The 24,456-nt window shown below is 41.5% G+C and overlaps 1 protein-coding gene across 2 annotated transcripts in view; it reads left to right on the plus strand.

Annotated features, from left to right (window-relative positions):
* The window catches only part of Ppp2r2b (protein phosphatase 2 regulatory subunit Bbeta), a 480,227-nt gene that overhangs the window by 348,311 nt on the left and 107,460 nt on the right, over nucleotides 1-24,456 (plus strand). For both annotated transcript variants that reach the window (XM_004664733.3, XM_045132546.1), the window contains exons 2-3: nucleotides 19,360-19,457; nucleotides 22,753-22,918. In XM_004664733.3, the coding sequence (XP_004664790.1) occupies nucleotides 19,360-19,457; nucleotides 22,753-22,918 (264 nt within the window). The remainder of the gene's footprint in view (nucleotides 1-19,359; nucleotides 19,458-22,752; nucleotides 22,919-24,456) is intronic.

Here is a 24,456-nt window from a genome sequence, read left to right on the forward strand (position 1 = left end):
AAGGTTCAAAGACCTCAAGTAACTTGCCCAAGGCATGCCACTTACACATGGCAGAGCTGAAATGCATTCTTTTGACACGTGCTGCCATCCTGTTACTCATTCACTGTACTACTTCTAGATAAAGTGTTACTCTAATGATTAATGCTCATGTGTGTCTGCCACCACTCTAAGTGTGGTATCATCACCACCATTTTATAGATTAGACAAGGAGAAGAGAGAGCTCAACTAATATGCCCCAAAGTTGTCAACTGGTAAATGTTGAAGCTACAATTTAAACTAGAGGTAGTAGCTGCTATTAACCACCTCTTAGAATTCTTCTCAAGGTAAAGTTGTAGGTTAGGCATGCAGAAGGTACTTAGAACATAGTTTGCAATTCGCCACAACCACTTCTAGCTGTGTGCAGGCTTGCACGCCTGACCCCAAGGGAGTGACTGAGGCCTCTAGGTCGTGCTCTTCCAGCCATTATTCTACAAGACTCCCTGACGAGTGTCATTTAGCCTTCATTGTGCCTCTCTGCTGACACCATAAACACAGAGCAAAGGCCAGCAGACCCTTGTAGCTGGCTCTGCCACTAATGAACTGTCTAATTGATAAATCCCTTCTCAGAGATTGGCCAGTCCGATGAGAATATGTTGCATGTTTGATTAAAGTAGTTCACTGGGTCAGACTTCTTAGCATAGACAGATATCCCAACCCAATCTCTGGTATTCTAATGCCTTTCTCAAAATTGAAAGGGTGGAGACTTTCAGGCGAAGGTTAAAATTTAAGTATCAAAAGAATGTGTGCATATTACATAATGCATGTATTTTCATGTATATGATGAGGCAGACCTCATTAAAGAGAACGAGGCAAATTTAGATTTATGTTTTTTAATTTTCATAATCCCAAAGGTCTTTCACACCCATTTTGTATGTGTGTGTAAGAACAATATTAGAAGATGTAAATTCAAGTTATCAGGCAATAATTGTCAGTAAATATGCTAAGAATCTATACTTTAGGGGCAAGGAAGACGCCTTAATCAATCAAGTGGTTGCTACGTAAGCATGAGGCCTCAGTTTGGATCTACGTAAGTCACATAAAATGCCAGGTAGATGGGGAACACTTATAATTCTAGCACTGAGGAGGCAGAGACAGGAGGATCCCCAAGACTTGCCGGTTAGGTAGTCTAGCCAAATAGGTAGTGAGCTCTTAGTTCAGTGAGAGCCCCTGTTCAAAAAAAAAAAAAAAAATGGGGCTGGAGAGATGGCTTGGTGGTTAAGGTGCTTGCCTACGAAGCCTAAGAACCCATATTCAACTCTTCAGGTCCCACATCAGCCAGACACACAAAGTGATGCAAATGTGCAAGGTCACACATACACACAAGGTAGCACATGAGTCTGGAGTTCAGCTGCAGTGGCTAGAGGCCCTGGCCTGCTAATTCGCCCGCCCGCCCGCCCTCTCTCTCTCTCTCTCTCTCTCTCTCTCTCTCTCTCACACACACACACACACACACAAATAAATAAATAAATAAGTAAGTAAGATGGAGAATGATTAAGAAAGGCACACAACATCAACTTTTGGCTTCCATACACACACTCATGTGTACATGCACCTCACATATACATGTGCTACACACATGAACACTCATATACACATGCCCACACCACATACATATACATACAAAGTGAAAAAAAAAATCCATACTTTTGTTGAACATCGATGAATGTTTACTACATGTGAAACATTGGATTGTGGCAGAAGTCCCGTGGCAAAAAGCACAGGGCCCTGAGGAGAAAAAGTGTGGAGAAACTTTGACATGCATGGTCAGGCATGGCTGTTCTCGGGACATGCCATTTAAGCAAAACCTTCAAAACTAGAAGAAATGGTCCAAGGAAAATGTAGAAGGAGTAAATTAAGCAAAAAGAGAATAGAAATTCGAATACACCAAAGTAGAGAAACAAGATGTTTACAAGGTCCTAAAAGAAAATACAGAGGCTAGTAGTTAAGGCCTGCAAAGCCAAAGGACCCAGGTTAGATTTCCCTAGGACCCACATAAGCTAGATGCACAAGGTGGCACATGTGTCTGGAATTCGTTTACAGCAGCTGGAGGCCCTGGCACACCCATTCATTCTCTCTCTCTCTCTCTCTCTCTCTCTCTCTCTCTCTCTCTCTCTCTGTTGCTTTCTCTCCCTCCCTCCCTCCCTCCATCTCTCAAATAAATAAATATAAATAAATAAATAAATACAGGGCCAGAGTACAGTGAGCAAAGGTGTCTGGGAACTGTGTATGAGTTCAGAGGTAGGAAGCAGCAGTTCACAAAGTTTATCAGTAGTAAATGGCTAAAAGGTTGTATAAGCTTCCTTATAATAGTTTCTAGTCAATTTTACCATTGACTTCTGTTCCACTAAGGTGGGAAATACACATGAAATCATGGCCAGGGTTGAATGGCCTTTTGTGTTTAATGCTTAGATTCCTTTTATTGCCAGGTAAAATATTGGCATTTTATTTCTTCCCAAGAACCTTCAACAAATAATCAATGCATCACAATCAAGGCTAAGGATCTGCTTTAATGTGTGTTAGAAAGGAAGGAATTTTGCTACTGCATTTAATGGTGATTGACTGTTTTAAGCCCAAAGCTTTTTTGTGCTCTCCAAAGGCAATAACTTAGGCTGTAAGAATCAGTAGCTGAAAAATACCTTAAAAGTAGAGTCCTTGAACAAATGGAAATATGGTCTGATTTCTATTCCTTTTTTTTAAATGAAGTATTGCTTCTTAAAAAAAAAAATAAGAGTGGCCTTGAGTATTTGGTTTGTTAAGTGCTGGTTTTATTTTAGAATTATCCCAGACTATAAGTCTACAGAAATGAACTATTAATGATAATAATAAACTCTAGGTAAAAATGGATCGCATGTGGCTAAGTTTAAGAACAATCTGTCATATGCACTAGACAGACCAGCAGTTAGCTGTCCACCATGAGTGTCCTAATGCTCCATCTGTGGATTATGTCATGTTTGCTATGTATAGTATAAGATCCTAGGCACTAGGAGAGATGCTGGAGAGCTGGTGAGGAAATAAATGTGAGTCTGTCTTCAGGGAGTTTGTAATCCTTTTAGGGAGACAACATATACCTCCCTTTATATGTTCAAGTCATCTATCAACATGTGTATCATAACCCTACTTAAATTAATCATGCTCTATAAGAGGATGCTTGCTAGGTTAGTGACATGAAAACTCCCCTTGTTTGAATTCTAGAAGAGACGAATTTTCACTGGGCTGTAAAAGGTAGATGGGGACTTGGGATAAATCTAAGAGAATAAATTCGAGATTGAGAAATTGCATAGGGAAAGATCTGAGGTGCAAAAAGATGTTGAATGTCAGAATCCACTAGAGTGTCAAACATCCCCAGAAATGAACTTACACAATTTCACATTTGTATAAATACATGCACCTTTGTGGGAAAATCATTTATAGCTTTTATTAGATCCTCAAGGAGCTTCAAAATCTCCCTCCCCACCCCCCAAAAAGGTCAAAGATAATATAAATTGTATCATGGAGAGGTTTTGTATTCTTTAATCACAGTGGTAGAGTTAGAGGGGAATAAATTCTAACAAAATAGGAACTCCACCCTTTAAGAATTCCATTTCATTAAAGATAACAGAGCATAAATAAGAGAGAATGTCAGGCACAGCACATGAAAGTAAGAGTTGTTGGAGTTGTGAAGAAGGAGAAAATTTTCCAATTAGAGGAGTTTATAGAAAACTTGATAGATATGTGAGCTAGCCTTGATGGGTCAATGTCTTGCTTTTGTTATAGTGACAGATTTCTTTTCTCACACCTGTGAGGGTGCTAGTCCCTAACCGATGTCTCCAGATTATAATAGTGAATAAGATCCTGCCCTTGAGGGTCATGCTGTCCCAGAGAAGGAGAAGTCACTGGGCCCCCTAAACAGAAAGACTGTCTCAGGAAAATGAAATGGAGTGAGAGTTGGTTGGTGGAGAGAGAGCATGTTGACTTAGTGCAAACAAGCGAACATTGCTTAAGTATGCGGTATGTGGCAATGATGAAATTAGGCAGCAACCAGACACCACGCCCTGCCATGCTAATAAGTAGACCTACAGCTCTCAAGTAAAAGATTAAGAAAGGTTTTTCTAAAAATTAAAAAAAAATTAAAAGATTATAGACCAAAGGGAATAATAACAGGAATTACCTCAATAGGTAATGGCGAGAAACAAAGCAGGTCAGAGAGGCAAGTTAAAAAAAAAAACAGGTTTGATTTGGGGGGTGAATGCAGGAAGAGTTCCATGAGTTCAAGGCCACCCTGGGCTATGGAGTAATGCCCTGTCTCAGAACAAGCAATGAAAGTTGGTTTGGGAATGAGACCTAGGTTCTTTCTTTTTCCCCTGAGGTTGGGTCTCACTCTAGCTCAGGCTGAACTGGATTTCACTATGTAGTCTCAGGGTGTCCTTGAACTCATGGTGATCCTCCTACCTCTGCCTCCTGAGTGCTGGGATTAAAGGCGTGCGCCACCATGCCCTGCTAAGACCTAAGTTCTTATCCAAATTGGAGCAAGTTATTTAACCTCTGTGAGCCACTATTCTCCATCTGAACAATGTAGGAAGATTCTGAAGCTATGGAGTTTGACAATTAAATGGCATAATATAAACACAAAACACAGCTTCCAACCAAGATGGACAATCAGTGTATGAGGATGGTGGTGCAGACTTAGGGGGAGGGTGCTTTTCCAAGAGCATGTCTGCTTTTCTAAACTACAATGCTGATGTCTTCCTTGAAGCCAAGTAGTTCATTAATTTCAGTGAGTGTTCATGGCATTTGCAATCCTTTCCCTATAGTCAAAGCCCAGTAAAGGAATTTACTGCTAAGAAAGTTTCCATTAAGACTGACTTCCTGGAAGGCAGATGCACAAATCATTTGACCCATCCTGGTGCCATCACCTGAGTCTGGCCATTTGCAAAGTGTCTATAAATCTCCCTTAGATCAAGGATGAGTGTGCAGAGATTCTTCCAGCCTTGACAGATTTGTTTCCACAAGACATTCGGAATAGTGGCAAAAGCTGCTCAAGAAAGGCCATGAGCAGGTCAGGCTACCCACATGGAAGTGATCGCCTGGTAATTTCTCCTCTCTTTAAAGTGTATGCCAGGGAGCAGCCTTCGTCTTGGGAGGCACATAAGAGGTATCTAAAAGAATAGTCCCTTTTGTGCTCTGCTTCAAAAGAAAAAGAGGAAAACAAGGAGAGGAAGAAACTGACAAAAACAATTGGGTTTTTGTTTTGTCATAGCAGCCACAAGGATCTCTGAAATGATGACTTATGGAGAGACTAATTCATGCTCCCAACAACCTTCTGTTTTGCTTTTAAGTGTGGTGAAATGTACATAACACAAAATTTACTATTTTAACCTTTTTCAGGTGTGAAGGCTGGTAACTTTAAATACAATGCTAAATGTTTTTGAGAGATCTGTTAAACCTTATAGAAAGATGAGGTTTCAGTAACTTTTCTCAGTGTGCTCAGGTATGTGGTGTGTGGGTATGCAGGCATGTGGGCTTGTTGGTGAGCATGCACGTGAAGGCCAGAGGACAACCTCACATGTCATCCTCCAAGACTCTACCTGCCTGTTTGTGAGATAAGTTTTCCCATTTTCCTGGGGCTCATGGATTAGGCTAGACTACCTGGCCAAAGAGCCTACCCAAGGATCCCAATGTCTCCACTTCCCCAGCACTAGGATTGTGGTCTTGCACTACATTTAAGTGGGTCCTGAGGATTGAACTCAAGTCCTCATGTTTGTGAGGCAGCACTTCACTTGACAAAGCTGCCTCTGAAGCCTACAATAACATATTTGTTACCACGCGTCTTTGGTTATGGGTATAAATGGGGCCTGTGTAGATTTTATTTCAGTTGTTAGTGTGATCAGTCCCAGTTACTGTTGTCTCTTCATAAATTCATCTCAGTATTCATTTAGCCATTCCATCCTGTGTCTTCTTCACCATTGATTTTTTCCTTAGTGGTTACAACCTTCTAATTGTCCTATAAACATGCAACATGCTATTATTTCTATATTATAAAACACCCTCCTTTCCTCTCTGTTTCCTCCTTTTTTCTTCCCCTCCCCTCATGCTAAGAGTCAAACCCAAGACCTTATGCATGTTAGACAAGCACTCAATCACTGAACTGTAACACACAAAGAGCTTCCCTTATCTCTTTGTTATTCTTCACAGAAAAATTCCTTGAAAGAGTTGTTTGTGGACACTGTCTCCAATGTTTTTCCTTCCATTTCTGCTGAAATCCACTCCACTGACTTTCATTCCCACTGGTCCGAGGCATTATGCTTGTCACAGTTAAGTGTGACCTCGGCAGTGCGAACAGCAAGACTGACCCTCGTCTTTTCCTGTCAGCACAGCTGGACAGCAGGCACCTCTGCACACCCCACTTGGCCCAGAGGGCACTATACTTTGATTTCTCTACATCTTATTGGTTGTACCTTCCTTGTTTGTTTCTTGGTTTCTCTCTTTTCTGAACTTTTAAAAGTTAAGTGCCCCAAGTATCAGTTATTTTCTCTCATTACTTACCCTCCTTGAGATATGATCCAGTCTTCTGCCTTTAAATGCCATCTGAATGCCAATAACTCTCTAAGCCCTTCTCCTGAACTCCTGACCCCTATTTCCAACAGCCTACTCACCAGCTCTACTTAGAAACCTTTCACATTTTTATGCATGAAACTGAACATTTGCTCTTTTCCCCCCAAAATAGTTTCACCCACAAAATTCCCATTTTCTATGGTGACAATGCCAAGAGCAAAACCTTTGAAACTACCCTCCATTTCTTTCCATTCTTCACACCCTGTGGTTGGTCCACCAGCACATCCTGACAGGTTGCCTCAGCACGCATACAGAATCTGCCTCTCTCTTCATTGTCATTGCCTTGACCAGAGCACCACCACTGTTCACCAGAGTATCTCAGCTACTCTATTCCACCTCGACCTCCACAGCTTCTTCTCACCAAACTGGTTCTTATAAAACTATCACTCCTCCATTCAATGCTCTCCAGCAACCTTCCATTTTGCTTTTGTAGGAAAATGTACATAGCATACCATTCTCTGTGTTAACATTATTAGATGTGAAGTTTGGTGACATTAAATACATTTCATTTTTGTGCCCATTCCACTCATAGTCTAAAACCAAGTGCAATCTGAACCTCTCATCACTCATGCTTTGTTTTACCCTTGTTGGTTCTATTCTGGTCATAGTCATGTCATGACCCATGCATGCTCCCTCTTAGCGACCCTTCAGTCTAAAACAGTCTGTCAACAGAAGGGTGCTTCACCTCTAGCAAGCCACTCCATGAGGCCTATCACCACCATCACATTTATTTTATTTTATTTATTGATTGGGGTTTTGTTTTGTTTTTCTTGGTTTTCCAAGGTAGGGTCTTACTATAACCCAAAGCTAACCTGTAATTCACTATGTAGTCTTGGGTAGCCTTGAACTCATGTTGCTTCTCCTTCCCCTGCCTCCTAGGAGCTGGGATTAAAGGCATGTGCCACCATGCCTGACACCATCATATTTAAATGTGATTTCCCTCCATCCTCATCACCAGTCACTTCTTCTCAGCTCTTACCTGTTCCTCACAGCACATAAGATAAATGTAATTTATTATGTTTATTATTGACTTTTTCCCACAACTAGAATCTAAGTTTTTTGTAGGCAGAGAGATTCTTGTTTTATTAATTGATGTATTGCCAATAGCTGAATGAGTACTTGGCCCACATTAGTGTGCTTAATATCTATTGAATGGATAAACGGATTATTGACTCTATCAACATTAAGTCTTTTCTAATTTTTCTATTTTTAATCAGTATCTAAACTGAACAAGTTGCATCTGATTTCCCTTAAGGTCAAACATAATGATTTTTCTAAGTTGTCAGTATTTAGTACATAGAGAAAAGCAGTTGGTGTGTACTGTACTATATTTGCTTTGTAAATATTCATTAAAGGTTTGTGGTGGTTTGATTCAGGTGCCCCCATAAACTTAGGTGATCTGAATGCTAGGTTCCCAGATGATAGAGATTTGAGAATTAATGCCTCTTGGAGGCAATGTATTGTCAGGGATAGGCTTATGGGTATTATAGCCAGTTTCCCTTTGCCAGTGGTTGTCACACTCTCCTGTTGTTATTGCCCATCTGATGTTGGTGACGAGGTGATATCCACCCTCTGCTCATGCCATCATTTTCTCTGCCATCATGGAACTTCCCCTCTACTATGTAAGCCAAAATAAACCCTTTTTTTTTCCCAAAAGCTGCTCTTGATGAGGTGATTTCTATCAACAATGAGAACCTGACTGCAACAGTAATGTTGGTACCAAGGAGTGGTGTCATTTGCTGCTAGACAACTGACTGTGGGCCTTTTGGGGCTGATTTTCAAAAGGAATGTGGATGGATTTGAAACCTTGGCCTAAGAGATGCCTTGCAATGCTGTAAGTACAGCTTGATGGATTATTCTGGTCAGAGTTGAAAGACCTGAACACAGTAAGAACTGTGGACTGGAAGGTTTAGCTTATGAGGATGAAAAGGAGCTTATTCTGGACTGGGCTAGAAGCAGTTTGTATGAGAGGCTTGCTGTTATGCCTGTGTCCCGAGAAGTTGTGCAGGTTTGCAGTGCATAGAAATGGACTGGTATGTGCAGAGGGATATGGCACAGAAAGAAATATTTGGGACAAAACTGCTCCCTATTCAGTTGCAATTATGTGAGTGATTACAACCATTGAGACTGAGCCAGCTGACCTGCATTGGGGCAACAGGAAGAATGTAGACTTCTCAGAAGGGGCCTTACTATTGAAGGAGTAACCTATTCTGCAAAGTCTTCTTTATCCCCCCCTAGATTAATAAATTGGCATCCTACCTGGTATTATGGAGTATAAGAAATGCAGGAAAGAGAGGGACATTGAATTTGCAACCCGGTCAAGTGGTCATGGGCAGTGTGTAGCAGGTTTGCTGGATGTCTGCATGGAGATGAAATGGAGCTGTGAGATTGAAGCATGGGTTGCAGTGGAGATCCAGTGGAGATGCCAGGACCACAAGATGGCTGCCAAGGATAGCTGCTGGCCCTGGATGAAGTTTTCCAGGACTGTGAGTAGCCTGTCTGGAGGGGCAGAATTGGAACTCCAGAGACTTTCTGGTTAGAATTATCAGACTTGGAGATTTGTCACTGACTAGAGTTATTGGACTTGTAGCTTCAGAGTTTTGATGTTTGCCCTGTTTTAAATCTTGTATTTGTTGAATATATCTTTGCTATGCCCAATGCTATCTTTTGCAGTATGAATGTTTATTCTGTGCCATTATGGGATTTTGGGGGAGTTTTTTGATATTATGACTCAGTTAAAAGATCTTATACTATGGGAATGTTTGAACATCATTAGGATTGATTAAAAAAATATATGGGGACTTTTAAAGTTGGATGAATACATTGCATTTTATATCATGTATGATTATCAGTTTATTGTGGGCCAGGGGTAGAATGTGGTGGTTTGATTCAGGTGTCTCCCATAAACTTAGGTTCTCAGCTGATGGAGATTTGGGAATTAATGCCTCCTGGGGATAGTGTATTGTTGGGGGTGGGCTTATGGGTGTTACAGCCAGTTTTCTTATGCCAGTGTTTGGCATACTCACCTGTTCCTGTTGTCCGCCTGATGTTGGCCAGGAAGTTATGTCCACCCTCTGATCATGCCATCGTTTTTCCCTGCCATCATGGAGCTTCCCCCTTGAGTCTATAAACCAAAATAAACCTCTTTCTTTCCCCACAAGCTGCTCTTGGTTGCGTGATTTCTACCAGCAATGCAAACCTGACTGCAACAGGTTGAGTCCCACAGATGATGAAAATCAACCCTATCATTCTATATTACTGTATACCTACTATCTGATATTGCTTTGGAAAAAAATATTTTATCATCTTCTTTAAAACTGCTTCTAGGGCTGGAGAGATGGCTTAGTGGTTAAGCGCTTGCCTGTGAAGCCTAAGAACCCCAGTTCGAGGCTTGATTCTCCAGGACCCACATTAGCCAGATGCACAAGGGGGCGCACACATCTGGAGTTCCTTTGCAGTGGCTAGAAGCCCTGGCGCGCCCACTCTCCTCTCTCTCTCTTCCTCTCTCTCTCTCTCTCTCTCTCTCTCTCTCTCTCTCTCTCTCTCTCTCTGCCTCTTTCTCTGTCACTGTCAAATAAATAAATAAAAATAAACAAAAAAATTTTTTAAAAGACTGCTTCTAGCCAGAAATAGCAGAGAGTTCAAATAATCTGTCAAATTGCAATTGCCTTACTTGGTTCTAATATTGACCATTGAGAAATCACCATACAACAAGTCCCTGTAAACAATTAGCAGCACCTTCCTGTTGCCATAGAGACCTCCTGTTTCAGAAGAAAAACTGCACTCTTTTCTGACTCTATTTTCACTCATTTCTTTTTTTTTTTAATTTTTATTTATTTATTTGAGAGCGACAGACACAGAGAGAAAGACAGATAGAGGGAGAGAGAGAGAATGGGCGTGCCAGGGCTTCCAGCCTCTGCAAACGAACTCCAGACGCATGCGCCCCCTTGTGCATCTGGCTAACGTGGGACCTGGGGAACTGAGCCTCGAACTGGGGTCCTTAGGCTTCACAGGCAAGCGCTTAACCGCTAAGCCATCTCTCCAGCCCTCATTCATTTCTTTACAACTATCTAGAGTTTAAGAAAGAACATATCTTGCTATGTTCAACTTATCATTTTCACACAATATCATTTGTCACACAATAAAGGTGTCTTGAATACTGGGATATGGCATAGATCTTGCCTTGGGTTGCACCAACGGCTTCTCACTACTTTCTAGGTTAACAAAAAATAGGATTCTGATTCCATGACTCAAAGACCTCCATTACTAGGGTCTTTGCTCTTCTCCTCCAACAGGTTTTTTGTTTTGTTTTGTTTTTACTATACCCCACTACTTCTCAGTCCTCTTATCAAAATGTTCCCAAGTGCAAGGACCACTTGTGCTTTGGAATTTATTTTTAGTAATTCTTGTACCCAGCCCACGAACGTGTGCATAACACATGCTCACTAAACAGAGTCCTTTAATCTCAGACTATGTGCTTAAAATTCACTTTGGCTGTCTTATTCCCACCTCCATGCTGTCAGCAGCCCTCGGCCTTGATACCCTTTGTTCACTGTCTGTTCTGTCTACCTGACTCACAGAACTCACAATACCTCCCAATGACTATAAAGGCATTTTAGGGTAAAACCTGTTCTTCACTCCCATCTATGTAGTTTTACAATTTGATGATTCCCAGACACTCATTGTTCCAACTAAGAACTTCCCTTGTCTTCACACACCTAAAAGAAAATGCTCTGTAGACCTGGGGAGACGGCTTGGTGGATAAAATGCTTTTCATGCAAGCACAAGGACCTGAGGTCATATCCTCAGCACCCACATACAGTGGTGCAGACTTGTAATCCCAGCTGTGGTCAGACACAGAAAGATCCCTAAGGCTTGCTGGCTAGCTAGTCTAACCCAATGGGTAAGCTCTAAATTCAGTGAGAGATCCTTTCTCAAAAAATAAGGTAGAGAGGGCTGAAGAGATGGCTCAATGATTAAGACACTTGCCTGCATAGCCTAAGGACCCAAATTCAATTCCCTAGTACTCACATAAGCCAGATAAATGCACAAGATGGAGCATGCATCTGGAGTTTGTTTGCAGTGGCTAGAGGCTCTGGCATGCCTGTTCTCTTTCTTCCTCTCTCTCCTCTCCTCCTCTCTCTCTCTTTCTCTCTCTCTCTCTCTCTCGCCCTCTCTCTCTCTCTCTCTCTCTCTCTCTCTCTCTCTCTCTCTCTCTCTGTCTTCCCTCTTGCTTTCTCTCACACACAAATGAATAAAGTAAATAAGGAAGAGAATGACTGAGAAAGACATTCTGGCCTCCATACATACATACATATGTATGCAACCCACTTACATACACATGAACACATACATAAGCACAAAATATACACACATACAAGAAAAGATGCCTTCTATATCCAGTATATTGGTTTGTAATACATTGCTTAGAGTTTCCTGTTCATTCAGTAGGCCATCAAAGAGCAAAGCATCAAGAAGAATCTGGCATATGTTAAGATACTCAGGTAGACACTGAGGATTCCATGATGAGCAAATTCCTCATGGGATTTATAATTTAGAGCTTGAGACAGACATTTAAATGACCTTAATACCACTATAATAAGTGCTAATGACAAGCAATGATAACTTATGGGGGAGAAGTAAGGAGAGCAATGAGGCTGCAAATTAAAGGGAACTGCCTTGGCCTTGAGAGAAGTCACATAAGGTTTCCCTAAAAAAGTGACATTTGAGCCAAACCACAAATACTGGGGATTTCAGCTTCCATGCAGTGGACGTCCTGCCTGACTGCCTTCAAAGCATCTGGCACAGAAGAAATTCTGACTAAACATGTGCCAAACAGATGCCATGTGAAGTGTATTTGGGTGGCATGGTGCCTGCCCAAGAGCTCCTGTTTCTTTCTCCTTTTGGACCTGAAGACCCACAAATGGTGGGGTCAGGTATAGATGTCCTGTGTTGGGTGGATTATAGTCCTGAGTGACTATTGGCAGAGTTTGTGTCACCTGAGCAGCTAATGACTCCTCTGCTTTTGGGAAGAGTGGGTGACAGATGGAAGATACCTTGACAGCAGATTCCACCATGACCCACACAGGCATGCAGGCAAGTCTGGACAGCTGTCACTTTCCCATCAGGTTTTTCTATACTTAGAGACTTGTCATTTTGAACACTCATTTATCCTTTGGGTAGGTTTTGTTAAACTACAGGAAAACTCTGTCTTGAAGGTGTCTGTGTTGCAGAATGCCATGAGCGCACATGTGCCTCCATTTTCTTGCTCCAGCTCATACTGGAGATTTGATCATTCTGGGGAGGCTGTGTGCATTTTAATGGGAACAGCATGGCATTCATTACTCACCTGCTTCTTGCCATCTGGATATTCACAGCTCAGCAAGCGTGGTGGGCTGCTGACATATTAACAGTGAAAGCTTGGCTCCCAAGAAGGGTGTGGCTAGGTCCCTTTGAAGACATAATTTTATTCTTTATTTTTATATACTTATTTGAGAGAGACAGAATGGAAATGCCAGGGCCTCTAGCCACTACAAACTCCAGATGCACACACTACCTTGTGCATCTGGCTTACATGGGTACTGAGGAATCGAATCTGGGTCCTTAGGCTTCACAAGCAAGCACCTTAACCACTAAGCCATCTCTTCAGTCCAAGGTATAGCTTTATAATGGACACCATGAACAAATTTAAGTGGTCTGCTTTCATGTTAGTGTGGTTGAAAATTAATGTACCCACTCCGTGGCAGAGAAAACAGGAGATGTTGGTAACCAAACAAGTGGAAAAGAAAAAGTAGATAAGGGGGAGAGTAAAAAGAATATCTGCACATGGGACCTTCTGCAAAGAACCTCCAGGGCTGAGGGGGGGCATGTTTTCACAGTTCCATATGCATTAATTATCTGGCTCTGTGAAAAATACTGGGAAGAAAACAAAAATGGAGCAGCATATCTATGAACATGCTTTTGAAGCTGGGATATAGCTAAGTGGTAGAGTACTTGCCTAACATGCACAAGGCCTGAGGTTCAATTCCCAGCACCTGCAAAAAGAAAAAAAAAGCGTGTGTGTGTGTGTGTGTGTGTGTGTGTGCGTGTGTGTTTAGAGTCAAGTAACGAAAAATCCACCTAGGGGTGGTTTGAACACAGTGTCTTTTGTTTAACAAATCCAGACATATCTGTCCTAAGGAAGGTTTTAGTTACTTCCTGATGTCATCAAAGACCTTGTTCCATTTTTCCATATGTCAAACGCAGTCTCTTAGCCTTTTAAAGTCCTGAGTTACCTCAGGGTCATGTAATGGATGTCACAGGTCCACATATCAGGGACATATATAATCACAAGGATAAAGGAACAGTCCACCCAGAAGGCCTATCCCTACTTGCTTCCTTTATTTAGGCAATAAATAATTTCATTAGAATCTCTATTCCTCTCTAATCTTCCTCAACAGACTATTCTTTATGTCTCATTTACCAAATATGGGTCACATGGCTATAAGCAAAGCTAAGAAGTATCCGGGTTTCGATAGTGGGACAGTGGGAAGGCAAGGAAGTAGGGCCTGGGCAGAGTAACCAACCAGGAGTCTCCACACAGCACAGTACTTGCTGTGAGGAGCTTGGTCTGCAGGAACTGACTGACATTTCATCCTGCCTGTTTCCAACACTTAAGCTAAATAGGAACACGACTGTGATAAGATCTGAGGAACTGAAGCTGTTAGACCCTTCTGCTTATAGTTTTTTGTATGAGAGGAATAACAGCATCAGGTTGAAGTTAAAACCAGTGTGCACAGAATTAATAATGTTCCATTGAAAAGGATTCATTTTCCAAATACAAAACCCTGTTCTTGTAACAGAGTCAAGTCTGGGTCACAAGAGCAGTGTGTATTACATGCAGTAGGACAGGGATGACAAAGATGTGGTTTGTGTCTTGCCTCTTGTTGGGTCAAAACCAGATTTATTCCCTTCTTCCACCTATGTTGGTCCAAATCATGTTCTAATACACTGTTTGTAACTGTAGTAGGTGATTTAGTTTGTGAATGAAGACTCAGGAAGAACACCACTATCTCAGATAGATGAGAGGGCTGATTGTGATTTCTATTTCAATTTGACTAGATAACCCTATGGAGGAATGGCAAGGACACACATGTCCATTCCTTGGCTTCCTCCACTGCCAATGAATAAAAGCACCTCAGCCTAGAATGATAATCCTAAATTCTTCTCTATGCAAACCTTCTGGCAAGTACCACCATTTTGCCACTGTGGTCTGCTATGAAGCCATTTTGCATCCTTCTAGACATCTTTGTCCAGAGTGGAGATGCAGAAAATCACTTAGAGCTTACCTGATCATCAGGAGAAAAGCCCAGTACTGAATGGACAGAGCTGACCAGCTGTTCCACATAGGGCAAATGGGAAAGTTTTTAGATGACAGTTAAGACAATCAGTTCCAAAGGCTCAACAGCATTTCTGTCTCATTTGATTAATGTTGAGCGGCAGTGCTGGTAACCTGGTCAGGTCAGTGATTCCACCAGTAGGTTCTGGGTTTAGTCCCTTCAGTCTCTCTAAATGAGTCATCTTTCAATCCAAACACCTTTCTATGTATGTTGCCTAATCATGCAGGTGCAAGGCTCAGACTCCAGCCTGCCCTGGCACTGTGGGAGATGAGGTCACAAACACGAGGAGCCCTCTGTTTTCTTTAGCCTCACAATCATGTAAACATGACTGCTAAGTCAATATCTATTGTCTGGGCAAATGGAGACTTGATGTAGGAAATTACTAGTCGTGAAACTTGTGGAGCATACTGAGATTGATTTTTATAAGGAAAAAGTCAGTCTTAACAGTGCCCATTGAACTAAAAATGAGGTTACCAGGCCTCCATGCTATAGAAGTTACTTCTCAGATAGATTGGGAACTCAGCCAACCTCCTAACACACAGGATTTCCTGTAGAAATCCTTTGACTGTATTTGACATCTATCACTTTAAAAAAATATTTTATTTATATATTTTCAAGCAGAGAGATACAGACAGAAAGAGAGAGGGGATGAGAGACAGGAGTGACTGTGGGTGTGCCGGGGCCTGTAGCCACTACAAACTCTAGATGCATGTACTACTTTGTGCATCTGGGAATTGAACCTGGGTTGTTAGGCTTTGCAGGCAAGTGTCCTAAATGCTGAGCCATCTCACCAGCCCCTCTGTCATTTTTTGGCTTTTGTTTTTTAGTTACTTACCCTTTACCTACATTCTCCTGGAAATCAAAGGAAAAATACTGAAGCTTATAGCATTTATGGCCAACAGTATAATTGGGCTGGCATTTATGAAATGCTGAGTTTTCATATAAACTTATAATTTAAGTATGAAAGTTATGTTGAACTGGAAGAATTGATTTTGATTGATCATGATTGGAAGCAAATTTAAAAAATTTTAAACTTAGATTTGCTAGCTTATAGTTGTTACTGCTCACTCTTTGTATGCTCATAAAGGTTCTTTTCAAACTGCGTGTATTTGACAGTTTAAACAGTTCTACCAAAACAGCACATTTCAAACACAAGAGCATTTGTATCAGTAGTCTTGGTGTTTTGAAACTGGAATGTGAGGGTGATTCATGAGTTTTATGTCACTTCTTAAGCAGTTATAGATGAAGGTAGAGATGGACGGGGCAGTGGGGTATTTGGGTTACACCTAGCAGCTTAGCAGTGATAAATGAGTTAGAAAACAGGAGAGCTCAAAACAGGTATTAACTCATGCTGCAATGGCATATGCTGCTCAAGGATGTAGGCAGTAGCTTGATACAAGCAGCAACATATTCAGACTAGCTATCCTGGAGGATTCAAATAAAGGGAAGGTCTTTGTAGAAGTAATTGTGCAATACTGCTATGCCACCTGCCCTTTCTCTTGCAATGTCCTTAAGAGAGACATATGACTGAAGAATAACACTTGGAAAGAAAATGGGACAGTGCCTACCTAATGCTACATCACGGAGAGTGGGCTGGGATAGTGTGACCTGAACTTAAATTCTGTCTTGTTATGGCCTATGTAGATCTTAAAAAGAGAGGAAAGACACTTTCAGAGTCTGGGCAAGACAATGTGTATGTCATCTCTGGAAATGCAAGCTTTTGTTTTCCTTAATAGTGGCATTTTCCCAGCCACTGAACCAAAGCTTTCATTGGGATAGCTTACTGAACTCTTTGATTTGATGGCCAGTATCACCAAAAGGAAAAACTTATTCTTAAGTTCCCAGCATAGGGCTCTGTAGCCCACTCAGAACTCCAGAGCTCTGTGTTCACAGTGCTGCCCAGGAGAAGGGCATGTGCAGCATGTCCACAACAGAGGTTACAACAGAGCCCGAGCAAGCCAAGCTGGGTGGGGCGTGCTGGTAATCCCCACAGTCCAGAGTCTGAGGCAGAAAATCCCAAGTTTGAGACCAGTCTGGGCTACAGAGTGAGCCCCTGCGACAACTTTGAATAAGTGAGGTGGCATTGTTTACTCCAGGCCTCATCTCCTACCACCCTCTCTCACTGTCCCTGTTAGTTTGGGAAGTGTTAGTGCTGCAGTTTAAGAGCTTTGATTCATTCCTTAGTACTTGACAGAAGCCAGGAAGTTAAAAGAAGGAGCTGTGCCCACCTTGGGTTTCACCCAGGTCAGGATCTGTGTGCGCGACCCTTTTCTCTGCACCCACTGCAAGCCTAGAGGTAGTGGTGTGGGCAGCACACACTAGCACTCAGCACAATTCAGTGTGGGGACTGTGAGGCAGCCGCAGACCGCCAACAACCACCTTTCTCCTCTGAAGCTTGCTAAGATAGCCACACTTAGAGAAAACAAGGTGGTCAGGTACTTGAAGTATCTGGTACACCAGCCTTGCTGGACTTTAATATGACCCAACTCAAAGGCACCTGTTAACATAAACTTACATCAAGAGCCTAACAATTACATGGCTTAGTAAGTTTGTTTTTAGGATTTCCAATTTAGAACAGGAAGAGATGAGGGTAGCCTTATCTAAACAAAGACTCTGTAATAGGTCAAAAGTCATACACAAGTGACCCATAACAACAGGCAAGATTTTGTTTTGTTTTGTTTTGTTTTGTTTTAGTACTGGGCCTGGTGGTACACACCTGTAATCCGAGCACTCGGAAAATGAAGGCAGGAGGATCTCAAATTCAGGACCAGCTTGGGATATATGAGTTCATGTCAAACCTGAGATTCCCAGAGAGACCCTGACTCAAACAAAAAATAAAAGCAAACAAACAACAACAATTTTTTTAATTGTCATAGTGTTGAAAAAGTTTTGGCCAATATAAAAAATTTCAAAGATGATCATATAAAAATCTGCATATCTGGCTTCTTCTTCTTCTTCAAAGACAAAGGAGCAAATTATACAAGCAATACTTCAGTTTCCTTAAGCCACTTTTTCTTTCAAAGGGCCACACTCTTTAGTTTCCCTGGACTGCTTTATACTTGAAGTGGCTACCTGTAGGGCCAATCATACAAGAGGCTGTGAATTGTCCTTTAAATGTGCGTGGCTTGAAAGAGACAGGCTTGTGCCTTATTCCTTAGACTTACCCACAAAGAATGTCCATTAGGAACATTTTCTTATATGGAAAGAGACCACATGTGAAGTGGAGAATTTTACACCACTTACCTAAATAAGTCAGGCATACCAAGAAAATCCGAAAATGATGATATCAAAGGAAGGCTTGATGTTCGAGTTATTCAGGATAATTGCCTTAGTTTTCCACCTCACAGTTTCCCCCTTGCTTCTCTTCTATAGGCATAATTTTTAGACCAGTCCTCAATGGTTCTTGTAATACTTTTCCTGCCTTTTTTCTTTTTCCTTTTTCCTTCTATCCATTCTTCTTCTCCCCTTCCTTTGTTCCTTTGCTTCTTTATTGTTTTTCTTTATTTTTAAACTCATTTCCATTCTTGGTAGCAATTGTTGGAGCCCTACAGGGGAATAATTGTAGGAGAATTTACCTCTGTCATTTTTCTAAAAATAGCCCTAATAAATCCAATCATATGTAATTTACCTGTCCGTGGTCCTCTGGGGGTAACCAGCACTAAAGAAAGACTTGGCAGGCCAGTATTCCTTTGGTAATTATGTGTGATCTCATTCCCTGGCGCCTATGCCATTCCTCGGTTTAAAAATACCGAGTATGATTTGCCCTTCTCCTCTGACTTCTGACCTTACCTTTCTAGCACCCTTCTGGAAAAGGCTGTACTTTTCCAGAAGGATGTGCTGCTCTCACAGAAGAGGGACCCTGAGTTGAGCTACAGCACGGGTTGGGACTTCCCTTGCTCTCTTCCTCAAAGCTCATTGTCAGCACCAGCATTCCTAACCCTGCTAAGTACTCAGCATGCATGTGAATTACCACCTCTGAAATGCATTTGGGGGGCCAAGCAAAGTGGGTGGGGGGCATAGCTAGTATAAATTATCAAAGAAAACTACCATTTCCCTGAGCCATTAAAAAATATTTTTCTCTTACCCAAAACAAAAGGGACGGAACCCACTTTTTCCCTTTTATTGTCACCAGATGTTCTCAGAGACCCTGGAGCAGGGTGGGCATTGAGGAAATGCACCTTCCCAAGTGCCACTTCGAGTGGCACTTAAAATACAGAACACAAAATCCTTGTAAATTCTGCTGTGGAGACAAAAACCCTAAGCCTTTAAATGCACAGAAAAGTGTCTTATTATCTGTCCTTTCAAAGTAAGTGTGCAGCTACTTAAATTGCTTTTGTCTTCTTCTTTTCAGCTGACATTATCTCTACGGTAGAATTCAACCACACGGGAGAATTACTAGCGACAGGGGACAAGGGGGGTCGGGTTGTAATATTTCAACGAGAGCAGGAGGTAAGTGGCAGTGAATGCAAAATGCCCATTTTCTTCCCTTTTTAAAGAAGGCCGCCTACTGTTCCTTAATCCTCATATGTCACCCTTAACTTTGCTGCTTTGCACGCCAATATAAACTGCCAAGAAGTCATTAGCATCAACAGTCCCATGCTCAGACTCACCAATGCACCTGGAAAGAGGGTGCTCTCTGGACGTGGCCTAGCTCTCAAACTCTGTGCAGTGCACATTCAGAACCTCCTTGATTCTCATCTGACTGGAAGAGCCCCATGGGTACTTACAGAGCAAGCTCCTGCTCTTGCTTTGGGACCTCACCTCCAGGTGTTTGAATTCAATCTGCCTTAATGTCAGGTACTACCTGAATAATTTTGAGGGGAAAGTAGTTTTATTTGATGGCAGTTATGAAAAGAACACATTGTGTCAGTATAAAATGATTGTTTGCCCTACCAAAGGGGTGAAACCCCACAAAGAGCCATCGCAGCGAGCCATGTTGCACACAGGGTAGGTGACTTGCAGGGCCCTGGCGCTGAGGGTTGTAAGCAGTGCTGTTGTGGGCCAAGGCTGCAACTTACAGAAAGTCTCATAAGCCCACTTCTCCCTAAGACTTGAATTCTACTAGGAATTTTTTCTGTTTCATACAAATTGAGTTTTTCTGGTGCCTGCTCTGCTTGCTCAGAGTGGAATTATGGCCCAATTTGATTTCCTTGTCCTCTCCTGGCACAGGCTAGGAGCTTCCCGCAGGCTGGTCTGTGTTTTAGTAACTCGCCCATCTGCTGTTGCCTGCCACTGAGATGCACCAGGAGCATGAGGGAGCCGGATGCAAGAGGAAGGCTCCACCAGAGACTTCCCTGGCAATTTAATGCCTGCTTTGTGCCTCAAAGCCATTTGCATTACACCTCCCCTCAAAAAAGGAAAGCCTCATTTAGAGGTGATATATTTGGTAATTGCACATTATTTGCAATTAATTTCTATAAGGGCATCATAATCCCTTGGGGTTCTATATAAATTCAAGTGCTCGGCATTAAATCAGGCACCCGGCCTATTGCATTGGCCCTGAAAACGTGAAAATGTGCCTGGCAAGTAGGAACTAATAGCTCTTCGTGACCTGGAATTTCTCCTGCTTTTCCAGAGCTGCCTGGTGCTAATTGGTCTGGCACATGCTACACACACTTGACAGTCTGATTTGGACGGTAGCAAATCAACCCTCATGAATGTGTTGTTAAGGTGGACTGGCTCTCTACAAGTAAGCAGGAGAGCAGCATGTATGTTAGCAACTAAAGTCCTTTGAAAACTGATTTTCAAACCCCCAATTAAAAAAAAATCCAATTAGGTTTACAGTGATGATAAAGAGGAACCGGAGGAGCTATTTAGCATAAATTATGCATCTTACCAGTAATAATCCACCCTACTTTTTCTGCTAGCTATTTATAGGTCTCACCTATTTTAATTTACTGAAATATTGGAAGTCTGATTCATTACTAGGGTGACGGGAGACACATGTGTCAAAGCAAGGTGAAATTGTCCAGGGACAGTAAGCACTGTGTGGGCAGTGTTGAGCTGTGGGAAGTTTGGAGTTAAAGTGCATGTGCAGCAATGTGGCCTCATTGGAGGCAGACCTGTCTGGACTCTTTTGGTGACTTCAGAGAGCACAGTTTCTGACAAGCCACTCCCAAATGCCTTGGTACCCCTACCACACACGCCCAGGGTTCAACATCACCACCTATTGGCTATGAGCTGACATTTGGCTTTGGTTCTTCTGTATCTACCCAGGATCCTGAATTTTAAAATCAGCCTTTTCCTAAAAGGCAAGCTCTTATAAAAAAATGTTTAACAAGACCCAGATTTGGAAGTTTTATAGCTTTCCAAAGCCAAATCTCAAACCTTTGGATAAGTGGTCCCAAGAATACCTGAAATACAGCCTCCCCTCTGGCCCCTTTGCTTTATCTCTTCAACACCATGCTTTTCCTCTTCCCCCTGTTGTCTTCCACTTGTCCCTTCTGCAGACATTTGCTTTGGTGTTCCAGTCTCTCATCATTTATTTAATTCCTGCTGTTTGCACTTGGCATAATTAGTGCTAGGAGAGCCATAGGTAAAGTCTCTTCAGCCTAATGATGCAGAGGCCATCTCTGTGCAGATGTCTACCTCATCACTCATACTGAGCTATGTGACCTTGGGAACGTCATTTAATATCTCTGAGGTTCACATGTTCGTTTTCCTGCCCCACCTACCTATCACAGATCCTGTGAGGATCAGAGAGGAGTTTAAGTGGAGGCCACTATTACCATGAGAGCTGCACAATATTGAACCCATCAGCATTTGACATAGATAATGGAGGAGGAAAGGAATGATGCATGAAAATAGAAGAGAGACTATTGAAAGGAAACAAAAGTGGGTTCATTGAAATGGTAGTGGGGAAGGGGAAACTAAGGAAGGTAATGGGAGGGGATTATGATAAAATTACACTATGTTCATCTGTTAAAATTCTCAGTTTAGGCTGGGCATGGTGGTGCACGCCTTTAATCCCAGCACTTGGGAGGCAGAGGTAGGATTGCTGTGAGTTTGAGTCCACCCTGAGACTCCATAGTGAATTCCAGGTCAGCCTGAGCGAGAGTGAGACCCTACCTCGGAAAAAAAAAAAAAAAAGGAAAACAATTCTCAGCTTAGGACTAGAGAGATGACTCAGTGATTAAGGCACTTGCCTACAAAGCCTAATGACCTGGGTTTGATTCCCCAGTGCCCATGTAAAGCCAGATGCACAGTGATATATGAATGTGGAATTTGTTTGCAGTGGCTGGAGGCCCTGGCATGCCCACTCTCTCTCACTCTGTCTCTCTCCTCTCTATCGCTCACTGCTTGAATATAAATAAAAATTATCAACTTAAAAAAAACTGACCACAGCAAAAGTCAGTAAAAATTGTAGATTCTGTGCTTTGTGTAGGGATTGATATAAATGTATGTGAGCTTCATCATGCTGGGATATATATAAAGAAATATTAAATTTAAATATGTTAATTTTAAAGTCTTAACATGTTTCTATGTTTATATTGAAATATATTCTTTGTGTTAAGACAGAAATTTATGTATATAATTTACAAGTAAATATATATGTTGGTATTAGTGATGTTTGCCAATGGGTGCACAGGGCAAAACTTACGGCTATCATGGTCCTGGCCCACTCTGATATAGCTTTTCCTATCCTTCCCATAATGGATTTGCTCAGAAGAAAAAAAAATGAATCTATGAGTTTGCACTTGGCTTAAATGATTTAATCTTTTGTGTATTTTTCTCCTTCCTACAGAGTAAAAATCAGGTTCATCGTAGGGGTGAATACAATGTTTACAGTACATTCCAGAGCCATGAACCCGAGTTCGATTACCTGAAGAGTTTAGAAATAGAAGAAAAAATCAATAAAATAAGATGGCTCCCTCAGCAGAATGCAGCTTACTTTCTTCTGTCTACTAATGGTACGTAGAGATGATTTTTCTCCCCATGCTTGGCATTTTCAGAGGTGCAATTAGCCAACTACGCATGCCAATCTTTCTCAGCCTCAGTTTTTCTCCGAACCTTGCAGGCTCTGGACAAACTTAGAATCCCCATTTGCAAGATGCTTAGCACACACAAAACAGGCCTTCAGTAAATAGTAGCTATTATTTTTATAAATATCAAATTTATGACCCAATTATGTGAAAGCCGTTATCTGCAGTTTCCAACTAATGTAGATTACTTGCAGGTGTTTTTGGAATGTGACTTCCTGTCTTAAGATTCACTGGCTGTTATTCTGGGAATACATTTCAGGAAACTCAACATGCTGTTGGCATTTTGAATAGAAGTTATTAATCCCTGAATATATTTTAGGGTCTGCAGAGCAGATGGCTGAGTGTCTGAAAAATCAAGTTCTAAGCTGGGAGCACATCTCAAGAAGAGATAGGGACACTCCCAGAGAACAGATCAAAAAAAGGGGGTTTCTTTCTCACCATTCAAACTCTTCTTATCCCATTTTCTGGTTTAGGAGGAATTGATATAAGCAGATAAGAGAAAGGATGTTGAATAGAGCCAGGTTAAATAGTTATTCTCAGTGAATCTGCCTACACTGTAGGTTCTAAACCTTTTCTGAAAAAAAAAAAAGTCATCTATGCTCACAATTTGGAGTAAAGGCATATACTGAAGGGTTCAGGTTGCAGAGGCTAACAATAGGGTCAGAACACATAAATTAATGATTCATTTCATCCTGTGTGAGAGTCCATGATAAATAAAATCTTACAGATAATTTAAGAAACCTAGAATGTGTTTCTTACCTATACCCAAAATTAAAAAGAAAAAAAAATGTTCACGTCAAGTAAAGCAAAATGCAGACAATGTCTAGCGCTCAAACGTAGTTTTTTCTAGAAATGAGAAGAAACACACTGGTGGTTCACCGCCACTTGTAAATATGTTCCTTTTAGCATTCTAGCTTTGTAGGTGTATGCAGTGAGTCAGGGATCAATCTCGTGGGGGGAGGAGAAAATATTTTTTAATGCATTTGTACCCCAAATCCCTTAAATATAAAGCTGTTGTTCTAAGTCTGCTGTGTTGGAATTATCCAAGAATATCTCAGCTCACCTCAGCCAAATCTCAACTCCTCTGCCTTCCCAGATGCCAATTTAATTCTTTCTTATAACTCTATGTATGGTTCAGTTTGCTCTTTGCAACCCTGAGTTCTTGAAAACCAAACTACACACTCTTATTTCTGTTTCTTGCCTTTTAATTTGGCTGTTCAAGTCTTACTCAGAGGCTTTGTTATTTCCACCCTACTCAGAATAAAAGAGACTTAGCAGTAATTTTGACTTAATTAATTCTGGCGGTGGAAAAGTGTCTGATTATCTTCTATATCTAGATTATGTTCTATTATGAAATTTAACCTATTGATTATTGCAATAAAATTCAAGGGCTTATTAACTACTTTGTCAGGGGGATGGGAAAGAAAGTGAAATTCAATGAAGATTAATTATATAGCATAATGTTC

Source organism: Jaculus jaculus, chromosome 13, assembly GCF_020740685.1.
Source record: "Jaculus jaculus isolate mJacJac1 chromosome 13, mJacJac1.mat.Y.cur, whole genome shotgun sequence".
NCBI lineage: Eukaryota > Metazoa > Chordata > Mammalia > Rodentia > Dipodidae > Jaculus > Jaculus jaculus.